This window comes from Lithobates pipiens, unplaced genomic scaffold (assembly GCF_037356315.1).
Source record: "Lithobates pipiens isolate NorthernLeopardFrog02 unplaced genomic scaffold, aLitPip1_a1.2 Scaffold_3, whole genome shotgun sequence".
NCBI classification, from domain to species: domain Eukaryota; kingdom Metazoa; phylum Chordata; class Amphibia; order Anura; family Ranidae; genus Lithobates; species Lithobates pipiens.
Window position 1 is genome coordinate 203,999,193 of NW_027507790.1, and position 24,831 is coordinate 204,024,023.

The 24,831-nt window shown below is 43.0% G+C and overlaps 1 protein-coding gene across 2 annotated transcripts in view; it reads left to right on the plus strand.

Annotated features, from left to right (window-relative positions):
- The window catches only part of PLPP1 (phospholipid phosphatase 1), a 125,204-nt gene that overhangs the window by 62,338 nt on the left and 38,035 nt on the right, over positions 1–24,831 (plus strand). For both annotated transcript variants that reach the window (XM_077462720.1, XM_077462721.1), the window contains exon 3: positions 13,518–13,798. In XM_077462720.1, the coding sequence (XP_077318846.1) occupies positions 13,518–13,798 (281 nt within the window). The remainder of the gene's footprint in view (positions 1–13,517; positions 13,799–24,831) is intronic.

The following is a 24,831-nucleotide window of genomic DNA, read 5'->3' on the forward strand; positions in this document are numbered from 1 at the left end:
GGCGGACGCCTCCCTTTTCTGTCATGGCACATTCTACCAGGGCGATTGGTACCGTTTGGGCTTTCTGACATCAAGCTTCTGTTTCCCAGGTGTGTAAGGCGGCGACCTGGTCATCCGTTCACACTTTCACTACATTTTACAAGGTTGATGTGAGTGCATCTTCGGATGCTTGCTTCGGCCACAGGGTTTTGCAGGCAGCTGTTTAAGGTTGCAACTCCTCAGTTGAGGAGCTCTGGTTGTTATGGGTGGAGTTATTTTTTTGCTGTTCCCACCCCTCTTTCTTTGACGCTGCTTGGGGACGTCTCTACGGTCAAGATGAAGATGCTGTGTCCGTCAGTGAATGAAAGAAAATAGGATTTTTGTACTTGCTGTAAAATCCTTTTCTTTGAAGTTGATTGACTGACACAGCACCCACCCCTCCTGTTTGTACTGCTTTTGATGAACTGAGCTGTTGGATGCAGTGTGAGGGGTTATAGCCAGTACGACCGCCCCCTGGGTGGTACTGTGCAAGTGTTTTTTTTTTTTAACACTGTCTGTCTGCCTAGCCCTCTCCTAAAGGGGCGAGATGACCCTAAGGCCAAGATGAAGATACCGTGTCCGTCAATGAACTTCAATGAACTTCAAAGAAAAGGAATTTAGGGTGAGTACAAAAATCCTATTTTTCCTTCCACTTCACAATTATGTGCCACTTTGCCACTTTGTGTTGGTCTATCACATAACATCTCAACAAAATACATTTTAGGTTTTTGGTTACAACATTCCAAAATGTGGAAAATTTTCAAGGGGTATGAATATTTTTTCAAGGCACTGTACCTACACATGTCCGGTCTCTCCTATATTCTTGGCATCCTAACCATGCCGGGATATGTGGCGTTCCCTGCAGGTATGATGCCAGGCCCTCTTTGGCATATGCTCCCATTCTCGCAATGATCTTTCTGCTCACAGCTTTAAAGAGGAAGTAAAGGTAATACAAGAAAAAGACATAATGAGCTAGTCTGCATAGCATACTAGCTCATTATGAATAACTTACCTGAGAATGAAGCCCCCGAAGCGGTCCTCCGTCTTCATCTTCGCCGCTGCTATGATTCGCTGGAGCTGCGATGATGTCACTCGTGCGCATGCGCACAGGAGCCGACACGAGCAGCATATCGCAGTGATCTGCGGCCTACTCGGTGCGCCTGCGCTGACAGCGGTGCCTGTCTTTGTAAATATCTCCTAAACCGTATAGGTTTAGGAGATATTTCTTGGACCTACAGGTAAGCCTTAATCTAGGCTTACCTGTAGGTCAAAGTGGTTTGTAAGGGTTTACAACCACTTTAAGATGGCGCAGATGGTCTTGTGCACTGTAAACGTCTACAGTAAATCTTCATGAATTGAGCATTTGTTAATGATTCTGTCATTTGCTGTGGGGTTCTGAGTTTATTAGCCTGTGGAATGCAGAGTCTTTAGTTCTGCTGTAATGTTAGAACAGATGAGATGGTATAAGTGCATTAAAGGGTCACTTATCAGAAATGTAGCTTTCACGAGAATCCGTAGGGAATATGTCAGCATTACCAAAATGCATTTTATTTTTTAGCAATAACTGATCCTAAGCCCCTCATGTGACCTAGGCGGACCATATCGTAGTGTCCAACTGATGGGGGCATTGAGGGCGTTTCATGTCATTAGAGACTTCAGAGTGTAAAGCCTTATTTAGAGGGATCTGTATCCTAGATTTACAATGGATATGAAACATGCAATTAGAATGTTTCCTTGTGCAGTGAGGGGAGTGCAGATGAGCATGCCTGAATCAGGGCTTGAGCTGGACTATTTATGTGCCATTAACCCAATAGTAGCTACTACCCTCGCAATGTCTGCCATGACACCATTTCATTTTGCTGTGTAGCCTGTTTAATGTTAGCTGTCATAAGTTTTCCAAAGCTGTAATACTTTCCAAAATCTTTGGATAGTGTGGGAAAGGGTTAAAACCTCTATCGGAGGTTTTTTTTTTTTTTGTTTTGTTTTTTTATCGCTTTCTGGGTCCCTCAAATTGCCTTCATTTTTGGTAAAGGCAGTCCAGAGCAGGAGGTGAGGAGAAATCTCTTAAAGAGGAACTGCAGTCTGCTCACATTTTTAAAATAAAAACATCTTTGCCATTCTGAAGCTTCCCTCCAACCACTTTGCATATTTATTTTAGATATTCTGTAATAATTCCGTACTTGCCAAATATGCCACAGAAATCTCCCTCCACTAAGTCTGGCTGCAATTATTTTAACTGTGGGCAGCTGAAGCTGCTGCCTGTTCACTTCCTGGATTTACAGAGGCACACCTTCAGCTCTGCAGCTCTCATTGGCCCTTTTATGACCCCCCCCCCCCTCTCTTCCTGGCAAATTCTCAGGAGAGTGAGAGAGACTTGTGCATTATGTCATAAGCCTAGGCTTTTTACCAGACAAACAGGAAGTGGGCTGTATAAGGTATTTACTAGCGGGAAAAAAATGTTTTACTATCCAAAGTAAAAAAAAAAAGGGCAGAAGATTTAATAGATGGAAAGATGAAAAAAATATTGAAGTTCTGTTTTAAATGCAGCCCTTTAAAGTGCAACTTTAGTCAGAAATTTAAGTCCTGTTACATCCCTTCAGGTTGGCCCCTTTTGCAGTTGTATAAACCTTAAGAAAAAGTTCCAAAACTTTAAAAAATCAAGTAATCCAGTAATTCACTGTTATCCCTGCTCCGAACATGCTTAACTCATTTTTAGGCCCCTTTCACACTGGGGCGGGAGCGACGTCGGCGGTAAAATGGAGCTATTTTTAGCGCCGCTTTAGCGTCATTTTAGCGGGGGCATTCGGCCGCTAGCAGGGCGGATTTACCCCCCTGCTAGCGGCTGAAAGGGTTAAAACCACCGCAAAGCTATGCTGCAGCAGCGTTCGCCAGTGGCATAGCCACGCTGCCCCATTGATTTCAATGGGCAGGAGTGGTGAAGGAGCAGTGTATACAACGCTCAAAAGATGCTGCTGGCAGGACTTTTTTTTAACCATCCTGCTAGCGCACCGCTCCAGTGTGAAAGCCCTCAGGGCAGCGGCTGTTTCAGGCCGGTTTGCAGGTGCTATTTTTAGCACGAATAGCACCTGCAAAACGAGCTGGCATGAAAGGAGTCTTGGGCATTACTGAGTTTGTAGAGGGCCATCTGCTGACAGCCTTAAAGAAGAATTGAACCCTCCTTACCTTTACAGCCATGGCAGCTGCTTCTGTTTGATCTGCAACTGCCATGGCACTGCACATGTGATCAGTTATGACACCAGCCAAATGTGACAGTTGACAATTCCAGGAATGTAAAAAAATAAAATAAAATAAAAAAAACACGTTAAAATTGATGAGTTTAGTTCCGTGATTATTATTTACTGCTGTTAAGGGGCTTTGGGCTTCAGCGAAACGACATCCTCCAGCAAGAAGAAATGGGAACAAAGCTGGAGGCAATTTGCAGCGCACACTAATTTTGGGAGCATATTTATTAATACGGAATGTATGTTTCTTGCTAAAGAGCATTATTTTTTTTATTAAAGCGATTGTGAAGGTTCTTCCCCCCCCCCCCCCCCTTTTATGCTTGCTTGCTTGCTCTGTGCAAGGGTTTTACACAGAACAGCCCCAACCCTCCTCTTCTGGAGTGTTTCATCGGCGCTCCTGGCTCCTCCTCCTTCATTGGGTGGGTGCCCCCACGGAGACCCGCATTCCCTGGGAGCACGTGTGTGTGTGTGCTCTCACAAGTCCCACTGCTGCGTTCATTGACACAGCAGGACTCAGCCCCGACTCCCGTGTCACTGGATTTGATTGACAGCAGTGGGAACCAACAGAAGGTTTTTCACAACACACTGAGTATTTGCCCGAGTATACGTTTTCGGGGAAATGCTCAGTGTCCGCAATGAGTATCTGTACAACCCTAGATCTAAACATTTCATGTTTCCTTTCAACATGTTTTATTTATTTTTTTTTCTATTTTTTTTTTTTTGTGTTCTAGTTGAAGAGGTTTCTCCTCTCTTCTTTTTCCGATCACAAAAGAGGAAGTATATTGAAATTTCATGAATGCAGTCACAGGCAACAGTAAGGCTGCTTTCACACTGAAAGCAGTGGCCATTAGCGCTAAAGCGCGGCTCCTTTTAGCGCTGTTTAAGCTATGCTTTTCAACTGCATTCCAATGGGCAAGGCATTTTAGGAGCGCTAAATACAGCGCTCCCAACTCGCCCCAAAGATGCTGCTTGCAGGACTTTTCGGAAGGTCCCGCAAGCGCCCCGCCCCGCACCAGTGTGAAAAGACACACTGGAATGAATGGGAGGCAGTTTTTGGGTGCTTAGCTTGGCTAAAGCGCCTGAAAATCGCCCCAGTGTAAGTGTAAAAGCCTGACGGAGAATCTAACTTTTCCCTCATTCTATTGAACACATCCACAAAGCTTTTTGGCTAGAGCTCAAATTTTAAAAACAGTTTATGGGATGACTGTAAATGAGATGTTTGTATGAAGAGGTTGCTTCCTGCTTTACTGTCAGGACTAATATCTTCTCTTTAAACTCTTATTTAATGGGCATCGGAGAATGTGATTAAATGCATGTTTATATTTTAGGGGGTTTCCGTCTCTAATCTGTTCTATGGAAAACCCCTGCATTCAATGAGCTGTATTCATACCCCAATGATAAAACAGATTATGACAAGCCTGTGGACATCTTCTAGGCTTCTGCCATGCTTGGATCTACATGGCTTTTCCAGTGTGATCCATCTGGCCCCCAAAACCCATCATTGGTGTAACAGGTCAGCTTTAATCATTGCACACAAATGAGAACAGCTGTGAGCAAGTAGTAGCTTCAAAGCTGCTGACAAATTCATTTTGAAAAGTTGATTGGCAGGGGTACAACTGGCTTTACCACCAGTGTTCATGGTGTCTGGGGTGGTATGTGGTTCCACCTCATATGCTAAAAGGGAGGGGGGGGGGGGGAAGCTTGTTAAATCCTGTATGTTTAGTGAATTGTAATGTTGCTCACTCATCGCCTTCACTTTGCAAGAAGCAAACCATTTTCTACTATCCTTGAATCTGTAGTTGGACCCTGGAAAGGGGTCATGTGCTGCCAGGCTGTGTCAACAAGGGTTTAACATGCTGGCAAGGAAATTGCCATTGGCATAAAATCTGTGTCTAATAAAACGGGAATGTGACACTAAATAAAAAGCTTGGAAAAAAATGATTGCAGTGATTGAGAACAGTGACTGCTACTTGGATTTATTTATTTTTTTTCCACTAGAAAAATCTATAGTTGTGTACAAACAAACATTTAAAGGGATGCAGTCATTGACATTAAGAGCAGGGGTAATGTCTTTAAAATGGCCAGTTTTGTCCAGCTGGCAGATGGTAACAGTTTCATGAAAGTGAATTCTTTTCGGGAACTGACTGTGGCATTTTTGTAAAGGCTCATAGAGGGCAGAACAGCATTGGAGCTGCCATACTTCCATTTTAGAGAGAGGAGATTCTGGCCTCCAGTGCAAGGACCTTGCCAAGGTGCTATTTTACATAGGTAGTAGGAAATCTGTATAAAAACAATACGAGCGTCAATGACTCAACAGAGTAATGTGCTTTATACATACTGGAAATACAATATCTCACAAAAGTGAGTACGCCCTTCACATTTTTGTAAATATTATATTCTATATTTTCATGTGACAACACTGAAGAAATTACACTTTGCTTCATGAGTGTACAGCTTGCATTACAGTGTCAATTTGCATCCTCGAAAATAACTCAACACACAGCCATTAATGTCTAAATTACTGGCAACAAAAGTGAGTACACCCCTAAGTGAAAATGTCCAAATTGGGCCAAACTAGCCATTTTCCCTCCCCAGTGTCATGTGACTTGTTAGTTTTACAAGGTCTCAGGTGTGAATGGGGACCAGGTGTGTTAAATTTGGTGTTATCACTCTCACTCTCACATTGGTCACTGGATGTTCAACATGGCACCTCGTGGCAAAGAACTCTGAGGATCTGAAAAAAAAAAATTGTTGCTGTACATAAAGATGGCCTAGGCTATAAGATTGCCAAGGCTGGCAGTGGAGAGCTACAGTTCATTGAGGGGACCATGAATTTCAACATGCACTGTGACACCCTGAAGCAGAGCATGATCGCCTACCTTTGGAGACTGGGCCGCAGGGCAGTGTTCCAACATAACGACCCCAAACACACCTCCAAGATGACTACTGCCTTGCTAAAGAAGCTGAGGGTGAAGGTAGTGGACAGGCCAAGCATGTCTCCAGACCTAAACCCTGTTGAGCATCGGGGGCATCCTCAAACAGAAAATGGGGGAGCGCAAGGTCTCTTAACGTCCACCAGCTCCATGATGTCGTCATGGAGGAGTGGAAGAGGACTCCAGTGGCAACCCATGAAGCTCTGGTGAACTCTATGCCAGAGAGGGTTAAGGCAGTGCTGGAAAATGATGGTGGCCACACAATATTGACACTTTGGGCCCAATTTGGACATTTTCACTTAGGGGTGTACTCACTTTTCTGACAGCGGTTTAGACATTAATGGCTGTGTGTTGAGTTATCTTGAGGGGACAGCAAATTTACATTGTTATACAAGATGTACACTCACTACTTTTACATTGTAGAAAAGTGTCCATTTCTTCAGTGTTGTCACATGAAAAGATAGAATAAAATATTTACAAAAGTTTGTTAAAAAATTTTTTTTACAAAAATGTCAGGGGTTTACTCACTTTTGTGAGATACTGTAAGTAGTTCTAAAGCCAAACGCCAACCAGCATAGAATGTTATGGGAAATATTTTCTAAATGGACAGTTGAACCACTCGCAGAGCAAGGAAGGCTTAGAACTAGGGCTGATGTTGTCCAGGAATGTCACAGGAATTCAGGTAAAATCTTGCCAATGGGGTCACAGCCAGGAATAAAGAGAAATTTTTTTTTTTTTTTTTTTTTTTAATATACCTTTTCCCTATTTTATCCAAAACTAGAAAATTACATTTGTTTAGACTAAAGCTGGCCAAACACAGAGCAATTTTTTTTCCGGTTCACCAGGAAATTTGTGCAGTTTCCTTCAGAAAATTGAAGCTGGATGGAAATTCATCAGCCAAAGGCCCCATCCAATTCGATTTAACCACAGTTCAGGTACTTTGATGGACACATGTGTGGGCTGTCGGAACACAATTAGCCAGCAGGACATATTCCTACATTAATGCAGTTTAGTGTGATCTATAGATCATCAACATTTTGTAAAAACACTATTTTGTCATGACAATCACTGATCCCTAACTTCTCATTTTTCCTTAAAAGGGAAAATATTGTTTAACACAATTTCTTAACTTATTTTTAAATATTTAAAATGATGCTTTATATTATATTCAGGTTGTATCCATGACATGTCTCGGGGTCTATTCACACCAGTTGATTGGCTATTCCAGCGCACCCTCACTGCCTTGTCCCTGGCGTGGCCAGTTCACAATGCCACGTTGCGTGGTAAAAAAAAAAAATGGTGCCAGCAGTTTTTTTTTTTTTTCCCAGTGCAGTCGCCGCGCATCGGCCAGTAGAACTTGGTGACCCGAAATGTGGCTGTGGGGTTGATTTACTAAAACCAGAGTGCAAAATCTAGTGCAGCTGTGCATGGTAACCAATGAGCTTGTTAAATGAAGCTTTGACGAAAGAACCTGGAAGCTGATTGGTTTTTATGCAGAGCTGCACCAGATTTTGCACTCTCCAGTTTTAGTAAATCACCCCATGTGACATTTCAATAAAGCTCATTAAAAAAAAAAGCAGCGAGATGTTCTCAGATCGGCAGGGCATGCACCACATCACACGCCAGCTGCTGTGATATAATGCAATGGCTGCTGTGAATGGACGGGGGAGGCCAGAGAGAAGAGTTGCAGGTGACAGAGGCATGTAAACTGAACACGGTGTCAGGGCTCAACAGCCATGATAAACTGTGGTCATTTTACAGGGGGAGGGCAGAACCAGGCAGGATCAGCCAGGTATTTCAGGTGATAGAAGGGGCCAAATTAAACTGTACAAGTACTGTGCTGTATATGCTTTAAAGGAACAGGATCCCATTATTTTTTATTAGGGTAACAAACGGTTTAAACCTGTTGCTTTGCCTGGTGTCTTTAAGTATGTGGACAGTTTTAACTTTAAAATCTTAGCAGCAGGAAGATCTTGCCAAAAACCCTTTCTGTGAGATTCCTCATCATCTCTGTCAGACTCATGCAGAGAAAAGAATGGTCTTGCCAGCAGTTCTGACAGAAGAAAGACTTGAAAAAATCTTTCCCAGCACTAAAAGTCTAAGGATAATTCCAGCCCGGGAAGGTTGTCAAGAAGCAGATGGAAATATGCAGCTCCACAGAATGTTCTGCCTAAAGAAAAGCAATCTCTGGGGGCCATGCATTCTCGAGGGCTTGGAAAGTTTCTACTTTTGTTAAAGGGTTTCTAAAACCTAGAGGGTCTCCCTTGCAAAATGCCCATTGCCTGGCTGCTATGCTGAGTCACTTGCGTCAGTACTTTGAAGCTGCCCAAGATAAAGTATGCAGATAGGGATTTTTTTTATTTTTTTTTCCAACTGCTTTCCTATTCTAAGACATTGGCTTAGTATTGATATCCGGTGGCAGCAATGATGATCACCTGTAATTCTCTAATGATGAAATCCCTTTCATTACTTAAAATGAACCTATTTGCTTAGTATTATTTATGTGAATGAGGCATTCCACCATAATATGATTGGTCCCAAGTGAGTGCGCACTGTGCTTTTATAGAGCCCATGTGCTTAGCAGTGGTAAAATAGGACAAATCCTAAATTCAGGAAGTAATTTGTAGTACACACAGTCCTGGGTCTACTGCTTGCCTGTGGCTATATTCTTTGGAAGCAGAAGTTGTGTGCAACAAAATCTTAGGCCTGTAGCCAAAAAGAAATCCAATTCTGCTTTTTGTGCATTTTGTGGTCATGACTTTGCCATCACAATGCAATTATACCCTACAGTCCAGTCATTGCTTCACCATCCCTCATCGTGCCACCACTTCTCTGCCTTTTGGCCAAGATCGGTGCCCATTCTCATCAGTGTTCAGTAGGGGTGCTCCACCATTTATTCTAGGTGTGAAAGATTCCAAGGGGCCCAGCGCCTCCTGATTTTAACAGTGCTGCCTGGTGTGGCCAGGGGCCATGAAGGCGCAGAGCCCAGGATATGGCACCCTGAGGGTGCTTGGAGTATCGCTAAGTGCATGGGACCACACTGTGGGAAAAGGCACTCTGTCACAGTACCACAGCCTTTTCTGTACAATGCCTCATGGACTAGTCCTAAAAGACCTTTATTTTTATTTTTTTCTCATGTGTCTGTCACTTTCATTTTGTGTTGCTCAGGATTGTAGGGTGTGGCTCGTCGGGCCTGTCTAGAGTGAGGATATGTTGCCATTAGGTTCCTTCCTCCCCAGTTTTGGGGGGTCTCTCCTCGGGAGAGCCTCCCACCCAGTATGCGTTGATCGACTTTGACTGATCATGAGGAGTAGGGTTTGCCTGGCCTTTTGGCTAGGTAGACCTGAATGTGCATTACCCCTGTCAGGAGTCTTGTGCAGGGAGGGGCCCTTCCTTTTTGGGAGGGGGCCAAGTGACACATCCTTGTGCACTTTTGTTTGTGTGTGTGTATGGTCACATACACTTTTTTTGGTTCACTTTGGTGTTTTGTTTTAGTTGTGCATTGCACCACCATCTCAAGGGAAAGAAAAAAGTACACACCTGCTGGGAAGCCATCTGTAAACTTCAGCACAGGCACTGAGACCGTTTACTGTTTGAAAAAAGAAAATCGCTGCGGGAGCATAATTTGATATTCCGGAAGTTTACTGGAGTTCTTTGGCCTTTCAGACTTGTTGTTTTTGTTTTTTGTTCTCCTTGATTTATTCAGCACAAGGAAGGAAGAGATAAAACAAGTGTGTGCACAGTTTATTTTCCCAACATTGGATTTGCGATCTGGTTGTTTCGGTTTTCCCTGGGTAGAGTAAAAGAAATACCAGTTAAGGTACCATTGGATGATAGAACATTGCAACCATGTGCTTCCTTTTTTTTTTTTTTTATGCCTCCAAGCTCCAATGAGAAACATGAACCAGGAGGGTTTTTTTTTTTTTTTTTTTTTCCTACGTTAAGCTCAAGATATACCTCCTTCGCGTCTTAATGTGTATGGACACAGGATAACCTTGAGTTGCTTCTACAGGCAGAACACAAAACCCCCGTAGAGCCAGTGTGCATGGAGCCCAACAGTTATTTCTTGCCTAGGAAGTAATGAGATAACAATCAGAATACAACTCCCTCAATATGCCAACATTGGGAAATAATTGGTGCAGAAAGGAAATAGGTTTTATCTTTTCCTTCCTTGCATAGAATAAGTTCAGCGTAGAGCCAAAGAACAAATTTGAAAGTCAAAGGAGAAGACCAGTATGCACACATAATATCAGTTTATGTTCGGTTGAGCTGCAGTCAAGCTAAATACATGGTTGAAATACAAATGGGAATTGTTTTGTCGGCATCATCCAGTCTTGTGATCCAGACGCACACCTTCTGGATAGTGCAGACAATTCCTTCTAGCAGATGACACTGCAGTTCATCAGAGCAGCCAGGTGCAGGACCCCTCCGGCCTGATGGTCCCAGGGCTCGCTCCTTCTGTATTAGCTGGTAGACTGAAGCACTGCATGCAGCAAAAGTGTTACCCCTCTTTTTTTCAATGCTGCCACGGAGAGGGTCACAAGAGATTGAAAGGAACACGGCCTTTTGTACATGGCACAATTCCATCTAGTTCAACAAATAGAAAAAGCATAGATAAATAGAAAATATCCATATACAGAATCCTATACCCACAGCTGATCCAGAGGAAGGCAAAACCCAAAAGCTTGGTCCAAATTGGCTCCAGCAGGACGAAAAAATCCTTCCTTATCTGCTGAAGGCAATTGGATATTCCCTGGATCAACTATCCCTGGTGTTATTACCTATTAATATTAGCATCCATTCTGAAAAGTGGCTTTTCAGAATGTTTTTAAAAGGATCTACTGAGCTGGCCAGAACTATTTCTTAAAGTCTAAGTCCAGCCAAAAAAACTACTCTAAACCTGCTCTCTGCCACATTCTAAACCTAATCTATCTAACCCTGTACAGCAAAAATGGCTGTACTTGCCTGTTCTGCAGCCAATCTGGTCTGGTTTCTAGTGGCGGAAGCTGTGTGCAAAAGAGGACCGACAACGACTGTGAAATGGTTAGGAAGTTGTCACCCATAGACTTTTTTTTCTATTATGGGACTTTCGTTGTCGATTGCCCCTCCTGCACCCACCTCCCCACTGAAGCCACCGCTGACAGCTAATGCTGGGACTGGATCTGCTGCTGACTAAGTATAGTGATTTTTTTTTCTTTACAAGGTTAGATAGATTAGGTTTAGAATGTGTCAGAGCAGATTTAGTGTTCAGTTTTGCCTGAACTTCTACTTTAAGTCTAATAGTTTTAATTTTAAAAATAAATTCTAATGCCCCTGTATGAATATCCTGCTATTGGTTTGATTTCCATAGATTCCCCATATTGAGCATTACTGTGGAAAAATGGGGTGGCGTGTATTAAAAAAATAAGTTCCATCCTAATATATTATATTCATATATACTTACAGCTTTTATCTAGTAGTGTTGCTACATCAGGTTTGAAAATGAGTGTATGCATATATTTTTAGATTACTGGTATTGTGAAGGATGGAGGAATAGCAATTAAACTGCATTGTGTGTAATTACTCTTTTTATCTGGCATTGCATTTTGTTTTGCACGCAAGCCCAGTACTTATTTTAAAGAGTGCATCCCGAAACAAAAAATACACCTCTGTTTTATATTACAAGTTCATTCTTTTTTTCTTTTTTTTTTTTTTAACATCCCTGGATTGTCCTTCCCAGAGAACAGGCAATTGGCTGAGTTTTAACTCTATTGTTTCCCTTAAGATAGGATTGGTGCCGGGGTGTCTAGCTTTTCTTCTATTTCTCCTGATGCTTTCCTCAACACACATTATAGATCTATCTATAAAGAATAGTCGAATTTGTAAGGTAAAGTTTTGGCAGAAAAGGCTAATAATGACATAGTAATAAAAAGCGCCATATCAACAATCAACCACAAAAAGCAATTGTGTTGCTTTGAGAGAAGTTCCTTCAACTGTTTTGAATGGTAATACTTTCGGAAATGGCATTTCCCCATAGAACTATTTTTTTTTTAATTCTATCCCTTTTTAACAATGGACCTCTTTTTAACGTCCTTACATAGCAATGAAATGGAACAAAGATTGTCTGCATTATACCTGTATCTCCATCATCTAGTGTCTATGGTTGTTTTTTTTATTCAGTCAATAGATTGATGAGCTAACACTGATTTACATTGGAGAAAAAAACGCTAAATTCAGGCTGAATGGTGCATTGTACTGGCAGTCCCAGAGTTACGAAACATGTGAGTTAAGCCTCGGACACACAGGTGTGCCCGAGGGTTAAGCCTTAGGCATATCTTTGCTCCTTTTTTTTATTTTTATTTTGTTCAACCCACCGGCTCAGTATGCAAATAGCATGTGAAAAAAGAAGTAATCGGGATGGCCGCACTCCAATGAAAATATCTTTTATTAATGACCGTCCATACAGCAAAGGAATAAAACTGTTCACTGACGCGTTTCACACCGTAACTACTGGTGCTTACTCGTTGCTCCGCTATGAGTAAGCACCAGTAGTTAGTGTGAAACGCGCCAATCCTTATCACCAATTCTTGTTTCCACAACAACCCAAATTTTTAAAAATCCAATTGTCATAAAGACAAAGCGAGGAGAAATCCTCTGAACAGGGACACAGACAGCAAAACATTACAGGGATGTTAACCCTTTCCTATGCTATCCAAAATATTTTTATATAAAAACTTTGTCTGGAGTTACACGGGGACTGCCTGTTAATGCACATGTCCTAATAGGTGTACATGTGTGCTAATATAATCCTAGTCTGTCTTTCCTGGTTAAATACATTCGCTACCATCGCTCAGCTCAATCTATAGTAGAATCGCGCCTGTTTTGGGGGTGGGGGTTCAGCATTCTCTTGCCAATATAATAATTTGTTAAAGGGTTGGAGTACGTAAATTAAAGTAGTATTCTCTCTCTCTCTGAAATATAGCGCACAATGCGAACTAGGCGCTGGAATGTTTTTAACGTGCTATCACATAATATTACAATACTGCAGAAGTGCACTATATAATAGTATTTCCCATCGTTGGGCAATGTATCTCTATATTTATTGAAACTTTAAAGGCTTATTTTGTTTGTTATATAGATTATACAGTGTTTGGGTGCATTCAGTGCAGGTGGTGTAGTTGCATGTCCTTCTGCTACAATAGCGATCCAGTGTGCCTCAACTCACCTGTGGTAAATGTAGTCAGACATACTGCAAATGACGGTGTGTACCTGATCTTATTGAATGTACGGCAGGGTGTGGAGATTTTTGTGGTAACATTAACCCGTGTCTTTCTTCTTCCTGCAGATCATTTTAGGAGAGGCATTGTCGGTATATTTTAATCGGGTGCAGTCTAATGGCTTTATCAGGAATCAGTATGTAGCAACCCTTTACAAAGCCATCGGGACTTTCATCTTCGGAGCCGCAGCCAGCCAGTCACTGACCGATATCGCCAAGTTCACGATCGGTCGCCTCAGGCCTCATTTTCTGGATGTTTGCAAACCCAACTGGTCCAAGATCAACTGCAGTGCTGGCTACATTGTGAACTTTGTGTGTGAAGGGGATCCTGTGAAGTCCAGTGAGGCCCGGTGAGTGATTGCATATTGTGTATTGTAGCCAAGATAGGGCCTTTGTCACCGCCCTTTTGTTGGTGTCAGGTTGATTTATCATTCACATACAAAACCTGCTTGAGGCAGTTAAAATGCAGGTCAACTGCAGGCACCTGTAAATAAATTCTGAATGATCTCTGAAGCATCTCAAACTGATGTCATGGACACCAGCTCAAAGCCCGCTAACACAGGCCCATACATACACTATATTGTCAAAAGTATTGGGTCACTGGCCTTTACATGAACTGGCATCCCAGCCTTGGTCTGTAGGGTTCAATATTGAGTTGGCCCACCCTCTGCAGCTATAACAGCTTCAGCTCTTCTGGGAAGACTGTCCACAAGGTTTAGGAATGTGCCTATGGGAATGTTTGACCGCTCTTCCAGAAGAGCGTTTGTGAGGTCAGGCACTTAAGTTGGATGAGAAGGCCATGCTTGCAGCCTCTGCTGTAATTCATCATAAAGGTGTTCTATCAGGTTGAGGTGAGGACTCTGTGCAGGCCAGTCAATGTTCCTCCACACTAAACTCGCTAATCCATGTCTGTATTGACCTTGCTTTGTGCACTGGTGCGCAGTCATTTTGGAACAGGAAGGGGCCATCCCCAAACTGTTCCTACAAAGTTGGGAGCATGACATTTTCTAAATTGTTGTGGTATGTTGACACCTTAAGAGTTCCTTTCACTGGAACTAGGGGGCCAAGCCCAACCCCTGAAGAACAACCCCACACCATAATCCCCCCTCCACCTAATCGTTTGAACCAGTGCACAAAGCAAGTTTGGGGTGGAGAAACTTGACTGGCCTGCACAGTGTTCTGACCTCAACCTGATGGAACACATTTGGGATGAATTATAAAATGAAAGTTTTTGTGTGTGTGTGTGTGTGTGTGCGTGTGTGTGTGTGTGTGTAAAGGCAGGTGCGTGTGTGTGTACATGAGAAGGAACCTCAAAGGATTGAACTGTTTAGTGCTCTTGGGTCAGTGGAGGCCAAGGCATGTATGGTGTATATAAGGCTGCAGGACAGGCTTCAGCATATTTTTGGTCAGCTGCACATCTATAAACTCATGTATACAACACTGTCCTATCCTGCAGCTCATTACGTAGGACATTCTACCAAGTGTACCAGTCCCTGCCTTACAGGCTGATGCAGTCTAGTGTGTGCATCTTTAATCATGCAGACGCACGCAACACTTGTGTCTTTGGAAAGCAGCAAATTAACTTTTTAATGTTTTGAAAATATGGGAGGAAACTAGGGCACTTGGAGATCTGACACACTCGCTCTGGGAGTAAATCCAAACCCCATGCAGCTATCTTTCTGGTTGTGAATTTAACCCAAAGCATCAGTGTTTCAAGGCCATGGTATTTGCCATTGATCTACATTGAAGACTCGAGGCTTTCATAGACGCACAGCGCAGGTTCCCACCGCAGTAAACTTCGGAGCACACAAGGCTGCATCACTCTACGTGTGTGTGTGTGTGTGTGTGTGTGTGTGCCCCCTACATCCTACATGTCATAGAATGGAGTGGCAGCCATCCTTTACGCACAGGTACACGTCTGATGATTGAACACGTGCTTCTGTAGTGTGCAAGGAAGATCATTTGTAGGAATGCATGCTGTCATTTCAGATTGGTGTACCTACAAAAATAAAATGAAAGTTAATATAAATAAATATGGTTTGGCTGTCTTGAAAATATATAAGGGATTTATAGGGGACAATACACATTATGGAGTCACTGACACTAAATGTCCACACTTAAAGTGATTGTTACATAGTTACATAGCAGGTGAGGTTGAAAAAAAAAAGTCCAAGTCCAACCTATGCGTGATTATATGTCAGTATTACATTCTATATCCCTGTATGTTGTGGTTGTTCAGGTGCTTATCTAATAGTTTCTTGAAACCATCAATGCCCCCCAACTGAGACCACCGCTTGTGGAAGAGAATTCCACATCCTTGGCACTCTTACAGTAAAGAGCCCTCTACGTGGTTTAAGATTGAACCTCTTTTCTTCTAATTTTAATGTAAACAATCCATTCAGTTTAAAATGGAAATAAAAGGCAAAATATTTTTGTATAGATGAGCACTTCTTTTTTTTTTTTTTTTTTTTTTTTTTTTTTAAATATATCCCATTCCCTCTGTTCTCAGCTACTTAGAGGAAGTAAACCCTGATGGGTTTACTTCCTCTTTGTCTCCCTGCAATGGTAAAGCATAATGGGCTACTATGCATCTCATTATGTGTCACATTATGCATCACTTACCTGACACAGGAGCCAGCGAAGTCACCGCTGTCCCCCTGTAGTCTGGAGCATCCATCTTCTTCCTGGTATCGCTGCTCCGGCCACTCGAAGCGGCGGAGCAGCGATGACGTCGCATGGGAGCCGCCACTAAATGCATATTGCCGTTAGCAGCTGCATGCTGCTAACGGCAATAGTGCGCCTGCACGCCGCTGTCTACGGCGCATGCGCTGAAGACAGCTGTCACTGTCTCTTAGTAAATATCTCCTAAACCGTGTAGGTTTAGGAGATATTTCTTGGACCTACAGGTAAGCCTTAATCTAGGCTTACCTGTAGGTCAAAGTGGTTTGTAAGGGTTTACAACCACTTTAAGAATCTGGGGGGGGAGAGAAGGAACAGCATACAGAGATAGAAAAATGATTAAGATGTTCTCTCCTGCTTAGTGTGGTCAGTTTTTAATAGGAAAGGGACTGATGGGAACATCAGGGATTTCACATAAAGGAAACAATACAGGATAGTTTTTCTTTGTCATGCTTATAATATATATATAAAAAAAATATTTTAGAGACCCAGAGATATATAGATCTCATTTTGACTGTCTTGACCTTGTGCTGTACTCAGTGCTGTGTGTGTGAGTGCCTGGGAGTTGTTACATTGTGCTTAGCAAGACTGACTGTCTACGGGGCTTATTGATTGACATCCCTGACTGTTCAGCCAGCTGTTTCTTTCCACCACTCACCCTTGGAGATTACAGCGATCTCCAGAGAAGTTTATTCTTCTTTGTACCTCAGTGAGATTCTGCAGTCCAGAAACAAATGCCTATTGCAGAACTAAACTAAATACAAAACCGGCTGAGTCTTTAAGAACAGGTTTAGTACATAGACATGCACACCACCCACCTCCCAGCTGTGTTTCCTTCCTTTATTATAATCAGCAGGTGAGTAGAGCTAAGAACCGAAGTGCAGATATTGGATGCCTGAGTCAGGCTGGGTTCACACCATTGAGAATTGAGATTACCCGCATCTAATTCGCAATAGCAGGAGATTTTGACCGGCTCTCTATGGAGCTGGTTTACATATCTCCACAGCAGGTCCGGTGCGTTTTGCACAAAAACGCTGTGCATCTTTTGGTTCATTTTGGGTCCAAATTAAGCCCACATTTCAGGCTGAAATGGCAAGCCAGGACACACCGGACCCCTGCTGTGAGCTGGATGTGGTGATGGTGTGAACCCAGCCTCAATGAGAGGAGAAGATGTAACCATCCAACATGTACCTGAAGATGATATAACTGTTCTAGGGACAGACCTTTTTAACAGTATTTGATATTGGGTCCATACTGTCTGTGCTGGCCCTTACTTGAGCTAGACAGTATCAGAAAGGTCCGTTGTCTTTCACATGTATACAACAGCAGGATGACCCATTAGAGATCAATCCATAGAAGACTGAAAGGTGGGGTATATAAATACTTGTACCCGTACACCCCAGACTGGATTCTGACTCTCCAGTGGTTTGTTTTCCACTTTAGAATTCAGTACTAGTAAAGGGAAAGGCAGACACACTCCAAGATGGAAGCCACATATATGGCTCTGTGGTTATATATACACACTTGTATTGAGTTTGTGTCACCTATGCCCACCCTTTCTACCCTCCTGCTATAGTGCTATAGTTTCTAATAATAAAAAGTGGTCTTTCATTCACCTGCCCATCCTTCGGTCCTAGAGCACTTTTGATGGAAGCCATAGCCAAAATTCCAAGAAAAGGGGAAAGGGCACGTGGTGTGGTCAGAGTTGGCACTCTCGAGGTGTGCCCATCACAGGTCCACTGCTGGAATTGGCTGCTGCAGCCCTGATTACGGCTGTGGGGTATGGGAGGACTTTGGATTTCCACTATGATAGCTGGCACCAGCACAAAGGACACTTCTCATTAAATGTAGGTAACGTCCCTTGTGCTGATTTTAAAATACCTAAATTTGGGATTTAACCAAATTTTTTAGCAGATTAGTTCTTCATGGTTAGTATAATTTTATTTTTTGGGGGGGGGGGGGGGCAGGAGTATGTCAGGGTATGTCCTTTATTTTATATACTTTGTTCTAAAAGCTTTCCCATCTCAGACACTTGAGAAGTATGCACAAGCAGGATTATTTTTTTTCTGCTACAACTGCAAAAGTAAGGCTTTTGAAACTCGGCCTCATCCAGCCTGATATATTGCTGTGCTAATTCTTGGCACAGGTCTCTCCAGCTTAGAGGAATATTGGGGTGCTGGGCCTGTTACTATAATTATGTGTAACTTAACCATTGGTGTGGTTAACTTGATATTACAAGTGCCTTTTATTTCAAAGTCCTGCTGTGAGAGGTTCAGGAGCCCCGCTAACAGTATTAATAGAAAACATTCCCCTGTGTGTCTGGAGGATTGTCAGCTTAGCTGCATTTCAAAGGAAAAATAAGCATTTTATGGTCTTGTGTATGAAGCTTCCAATCCTGTGCCTGGTGGGGGAAAGGGATATTGTAATCAGGATATGTCAATGGAATGATGGCTATTCTATGGAGGTTTTGTCACACTAGTGGTAGATATCGCTTACAGTGCTTACATTGCTATTTTGACTGAAGACTTCCTTAGACATTGTCTGCTATGGTTTGTGGCTTGGCAGAATCGGTCTGTAGGAGGAAAGCTTTCTGGAACCTTTGTCAGTTCTTGGTGACCACACAGGAGATTTGGAGAAGTTTTGCCAGTGGGGACATGGGCAACATAGAAACTTTATGGATGGTTTCATCCTTCCTCATTTTATCCAAAACTTTAAAAAAGAAAAGGGCTAATAATGGGCTTTAAAGTGAACCTGTATATTGCCTAGAATGCAAAATAACAGGTTCACTTTACTTTCTGGCACACAAGCAACATGTACTGACCTTCCGCTCACTCCCTTCCCCAATCTCTCACTAGCTCAATGCCCCTTCCACATTCAAACCCAAATAACCCATTCAATTTAAAATGGAAATGAAAGGCAAAACATTTGTGTATAGATATAAAAAAAAACTATAGAAAAACTATAATATACATATATTATTCATATTCGATCTGTTCTGAGCTGCATAAGAGCTGGGGGAGAATGTTTTTGGCCCTATAGCATTGTGATCGCACCTGAAAAGCGAGGAACGCCTGTAACGTGCATATTTGTTCTATCTCCTTAAAATCTGCAAGATTAAAAATTCTTGATTTTTGCCTGAGAAACCGGCTTCAAGCAACTTGGATGTAAACACGCATAAGTTAAAACGATGGGATTCTTGATGTTGACTGCTGTCCTGTGCCAAAAGCTCAAATGTGAGTGTGGGTTAGGCTTTCAGTGTGCATTTTGTGTTGCTGATAATTCATGAGCAAACGCTGAAGACAGACCTTCCTATACCTAATCCGGTATGACAAACGTCAGATTGACAGCCTAAGGATCTTCCCTAAAAATGTAGCTATTACCTTTGGTATCATTCACCAGGAGGGCTCTTAAGATTTTTGTTTTTCTTTACCATCCTCCTCCAAGTAGAACTTGGAGGATAGAGAGATGGAGAGATGGATCTCTATCTCCTTAAATTAATAGTGATTGTCTTGCCTGGAACTGGCAGACGAACAGACAAAAAAACCTTTTGGTTGAAAATCATGGTACCTTAACCACTTGCTTACTGGGCACTTAAACCCCCCTCAGTCCCAGACCAATTTTCAGCTTTCAGCGCTGATGCACTTTGAGTGACAATTGCGCGGGCATACAACACTATACCCAAATGAAATTTTTATCATTTTTTTCCCACAAATAGAGCTTTCTTTTGGTGGTATTTAGTTACAGCTCGGAGTTTTATTTTTTGCTAAACAAACAAAAAAAGATGCAAAAAAAAAAAAAAAAAAATCATGTTTTAATAGTTTGTTATAAAATTTTGCAAACGGGTCATTTTTCTCCTTCATTGAAGTGCGCTGATTAGGCGGCACTGATAGGCTGCATTGGTGGGCACTGATGGGCTGCATTGGTGGGCACTGATGGGCTGCATTGGTGGGCACTGATGGGCTGCATTGGTGGGCACTGATAGGCTGCACTGGTGGGCACTGATAGGCATAGTTAAGGCGGCACTAATAGGCACAGATAAGGCGGCACCGATGGGCACAGATAAGGCGGCACTGATGGGCAAAGATGGGCACAGATAAGATGGCACGGATGGGTGGCACGGATAAGTGGCACGGGTGGGTGGCACGGATGGGCACTGATAGGTACCACAGATAGATGGGACTGATGGGCACTGATAGGTGGCTCTGATAGGTGGCACTGCTGGGCACTGATGGGCGGCACTGCTGGGCACTGATGGGCGGCACTGCTGGGCACTGATGGGCGGCACTGGGGTGCAGCACCTTTGAGGCAGATTGGGTGGCACTGTGGGGTGGCACTGTGGGGTGGCACTGTGGGGTGGCACTGTGGGTGGCACTGTGGGTGGCACTGTGGGCACTATGGGCACTGACAGGGGGCACTTACTTTTTCTTTTATTTTACTTCAGGATGGCACTGCGGGAGGCAGGTGGGCACTGGCAGGTGGCAGGTGGTAGCTTGTATTGCTGGCCGTGATCGGGACTGATGTCCCGATCACGGCCGCCGGTGATCGGCTTTTTTTTTCTCTCCTCGCGCTGTCAGCGCGAGGAGGAATAATAGCCGATTACCGGCTCCGTTCTATTACATGATCAGCTGTCATTGGCTGACAGCTGATCACGTGATAAGGGGTCGGGATCGACCCCTTACACGGATCGGTGATCAGGCGAGTCTCACGGACTCGCCGATCACAGAGCGCGCCGCGCGCGCCCCTCAGGGGGCGCGCAGGCCGCTCGTAACCAGGACTACGTCAATAGACATAGTCCCGGAAATCTAGGTCCGCGCTAATGCCGTCATTTGGCAATAGCGCGGATCTGAAGTGGTTAAGTAGCAAACCCATGATTGGTAATTTTTTTTTTTTTTTTCCTAGTCTTCAAAGCCCACATTTGTAACTCAAAATCCTCTTGGTGTTCATTTTAACTTCTGGCTAGAGTCTACCTTTTTGGAGTAATGCCGCGTACACACGAGCGGATTGTATGGCGTACTTAGTCCGTCATACAATCCGACGGACAATCCGTCGTAGTTTCCACTGAACGGACTTGACCACACACGGATACACAAACAGTCCGTCGAAAGCTTGCGCGATGACATGTACAGCACGTACGACGGGACTAGAAATAGGAAGTCCAAGACACAGCAAAGCACCCTTCCGCCGTGTAAATCCTTTCTGGGCATGCGCCATTCTTAGTCCGTCGAACTAGCATACTGACGACCGTATTGTCCGCTGAAACCAAAGTACGACGGACAGATTTTTGGAAAATCCGAAATTCTTAGTACTGCGGACTGCACGCTGAAAAAGTCCGCTGAAGCCCACACACGAGCGGATTGTCCGCTGAAATGTGTTTCAACCGACTAAGTACGTCAAACAGTTCGACCGTGTGTACGCGGCATAATTCTTAATTTTTATATTTACCTTCAGTCTTTTTTCACAAAACCTATTATATATGTTTACCACCAGTTTTTAGTCTTTAAAGACAAAACTGCGCAATGAGAAATACGTAAGCTACTAGCACTCATTTTCTGGCTATCCTAAAACAGTGGCTTCAATGTGTTCCCAACTCATTGACCCCAAACAGGAATTCAGCAGGTAAAGCCAAATCTCCAATACTTTAAGTGTAGTACCCTGATAGTGCTGAATACACTAAATTAGCATCACCGCCAAACAACTAGCATTTTCTGAATAAGGTCTGTGATAGCAGCCTATGCTGCATATAGGTTTCCTTTCAGTATAAACATTCTCCAGTGAATGTTTTTTTTTTTTTTTTTTTTATCAGAGATCTCCAGTGAAATTATTAGCTCTGTTTTATATGGAACCTGTTAATGGTCAATAGCGGATTTACTTTCTATTTAATGAGTCTTGCAAGGCTTTTGGCAGAAAACAAACTCCTTGACAATATTTGTTGTTCCTGCTTACAAGCCCAGTAATCTTTTTCCCATAGATGACACGGATCCCCCGGTGGTATTTTAAACACCACTCGTCACAAGGCAAAATTTTGTAATGATTTAAAGCTGGGCAGTTTGACAGACGACTGTTATCGGCATCTGGCCCCGCAATCAGTTAAGATTTATGTGGCCAAATATGGGGCTGTTGGAAATTTAGATTCAAAATAACATCTGTTTTCCAATGCTTAAATTCCCAGGTTACAAGTAAGCGGTACAAAGCAGCAATTGGCAGTTTAATCCTTGTACTCTGTCCTTACCATGTCGCTGACCCCCTGTAGGACAGCAACGTTTGAAATAGAGTACACAAGTACATTTCAAGAGTTTGGGAATAGTCATAGCTCTAATGTACTATGCAGTGTATCTCAGCAGACGGCTCGGTGACCTCATTGCCGTTAACTTGTAGAGCAGATGGTGGGACCTGATGGACGATGTGTATGCATTGTAGCACTAACACACATCTGGTAGTTTAAGCAGCTGTTTACATGATGGTTAAAAGAAATGGCTTTAATCTCAGCCTTTCTGCTATGGTTCTCATGATCTGTACCAGCTAAGCTATAGTAGGTGATGGCATGTGTAGGCATGAGCACAACCCAGGCACTTGTGCTGGCCAATGCTTCTCTAAACACTGAATACCATTGTGTTTAATTAACGGAGTAGGAAATGAGAGGTGAGTGGAGGACACCTCCAGCACATGCCTACCCGAGGGGTGCTGGGGGTGGTAAGAGCAGCTATTGGATACGACTTCTTCCCTGCCCAATAACTATTACTCCTGAAAATATTAGTAGGCTAACATCCCAGCAAGAAATAGCAGTGCTGTCACTGAAACCATAATGGTTTTTACTTTTTGAAAGTTTTTTATTTTTTTATTTTTAAAAGCATATGTAGATTGAAGATAAAGTGAAAAGTACAGAGCATGATGGATTATAGGATTTGTAGCTTCACAGCTGCTATATACAGTATCTACTGATGTCTTTCACTGCTTTTGACTACAGGCATCAGGTTGGGCAAAGCCATCCCTTAAATCACTGATTTGTCCAAATTTTTAAGATTACAGTATTAATTTTCTTGACTTTGTACATTATCTACATTTACTCAAAACAGATTCATATAATGAATCAGCTCTTTGACCATTTTAAAATGGGCTTTGCAGTAAAATGCAAGGTCCTCTTCTGTCCAGCCCCCTCCTCCTGTAAAAATTGCTGGCTGGTAGTATGTGGAAAAGGTGCAATTGATATACCTTAACCCTCTTTTCTACCTACGGAGCTTAGGCGATGGTGCTGTCCTGCTCCTTCTGACGAGATCCTGGGGAATGCAGAGCAAGTCAACTGGCAAGAAGAAATTTGGGGTACTCCTCATTCTATCATTCTCTAGAAATCTACCCAAAAAGAGGGTGGAATCTCACCCATTGATGCATAAGATGGGGGTGGGTAAGGCTTCTGTCAGAGCGGCTGCAATACACATGGGCCAAGTGTTGGCTGGTTGTACACCCTGTACAACCACTTTTAACTACAGGTAAGCCTATATTAAGGCTTACCCGTAGGTGCTGGAAATATCTCCTAAACCTCCATGGTTTAGGAGATATTTACGGGAAAAAAAGCAGAGCACCGATGACTACGGTGCATGCGCCAGTGTCATCGGCGCATGAGCACTTTTAGAAAGGGCATATCGTGCCAGTTCTAATAGGGGTCATGCCGTGACTGGCGGCTCTTGCACGCATGCGCGGGAGTGACGTCACTCGACTCCGGGCAGTCACAAAGCCGGAGTTCGCGGCCCCGGAAGGTAGAGGGGTGAAGATGGATGCTCCCTGCTAATGGTGACAGTGGTGGCATCACAGGCTTCGTTTTCATGTAAGTGACACATAATGGGCTACTATGCCATGCATAGTTGCCTATTATGCTTTACCTTTGCAAGGAAATAAAGAAGACGTAAAACCCACCTGAGTTTACTTCCTCTTTAAACTGCAGCTCGCTGGAATCGTAACGCACACTGGATTATGGATTTCCCATGTGACAACACAGAGTTGGTGAGAGTGATGTAAGTACAGGTGCATCTCAAAAAATTTGAATATCATCAAAAAGTTAATATATTTCAGTAATTCTATTCAAAAGGGAAACTCCTATTTATATAGATTCATTACACACAGTGATATATTTCAAGCATTTATTTTGTACAGCTAATGAAAATCCAAAATTCAGCATCTCAGAAAATGTAGAATATTATTAAAAAGGTTCAATATTGTAGACTCATGGTGTCATATTTTAATCAGCTAATTAACTAAAAACAAATGTAAAGGTTTCCTGAGCCTTTAAATGGCCTCCTAATCTGGTTCAGTAGGTTACACAGTCACGGAGAAGACTTCTGACTTGACACTTGTCTAGAAGACGGTCATTAACACCCTCCACAAGGAGGGAAAGTCACAAAAGGTCATTGCTAAAGAAGTTGGCTGTTCAGAGTGCTCTATACAAGCATATTGGAAAGTTGAATGGAAGGAAAAAGTGTGGCAGAAAAAGGTGCACGAGCAACTGGGATAATCACAGCATTGAAAGGATTGTGCAGCAAAGGCCATTCAAGAATTTGGGAGTGATTTACAAGGTGTGAACTACAGCTGGTGTCAGTGCTTCAAGAGCCACCAAAGAGGTATCTAGGACATGGGCTACAACTGTCGCAACTGTGTCAAGCCACTCCTGAACCAGCGACAACATCAGAAGGGTCTTACCTGGGCTAAGTAGAGA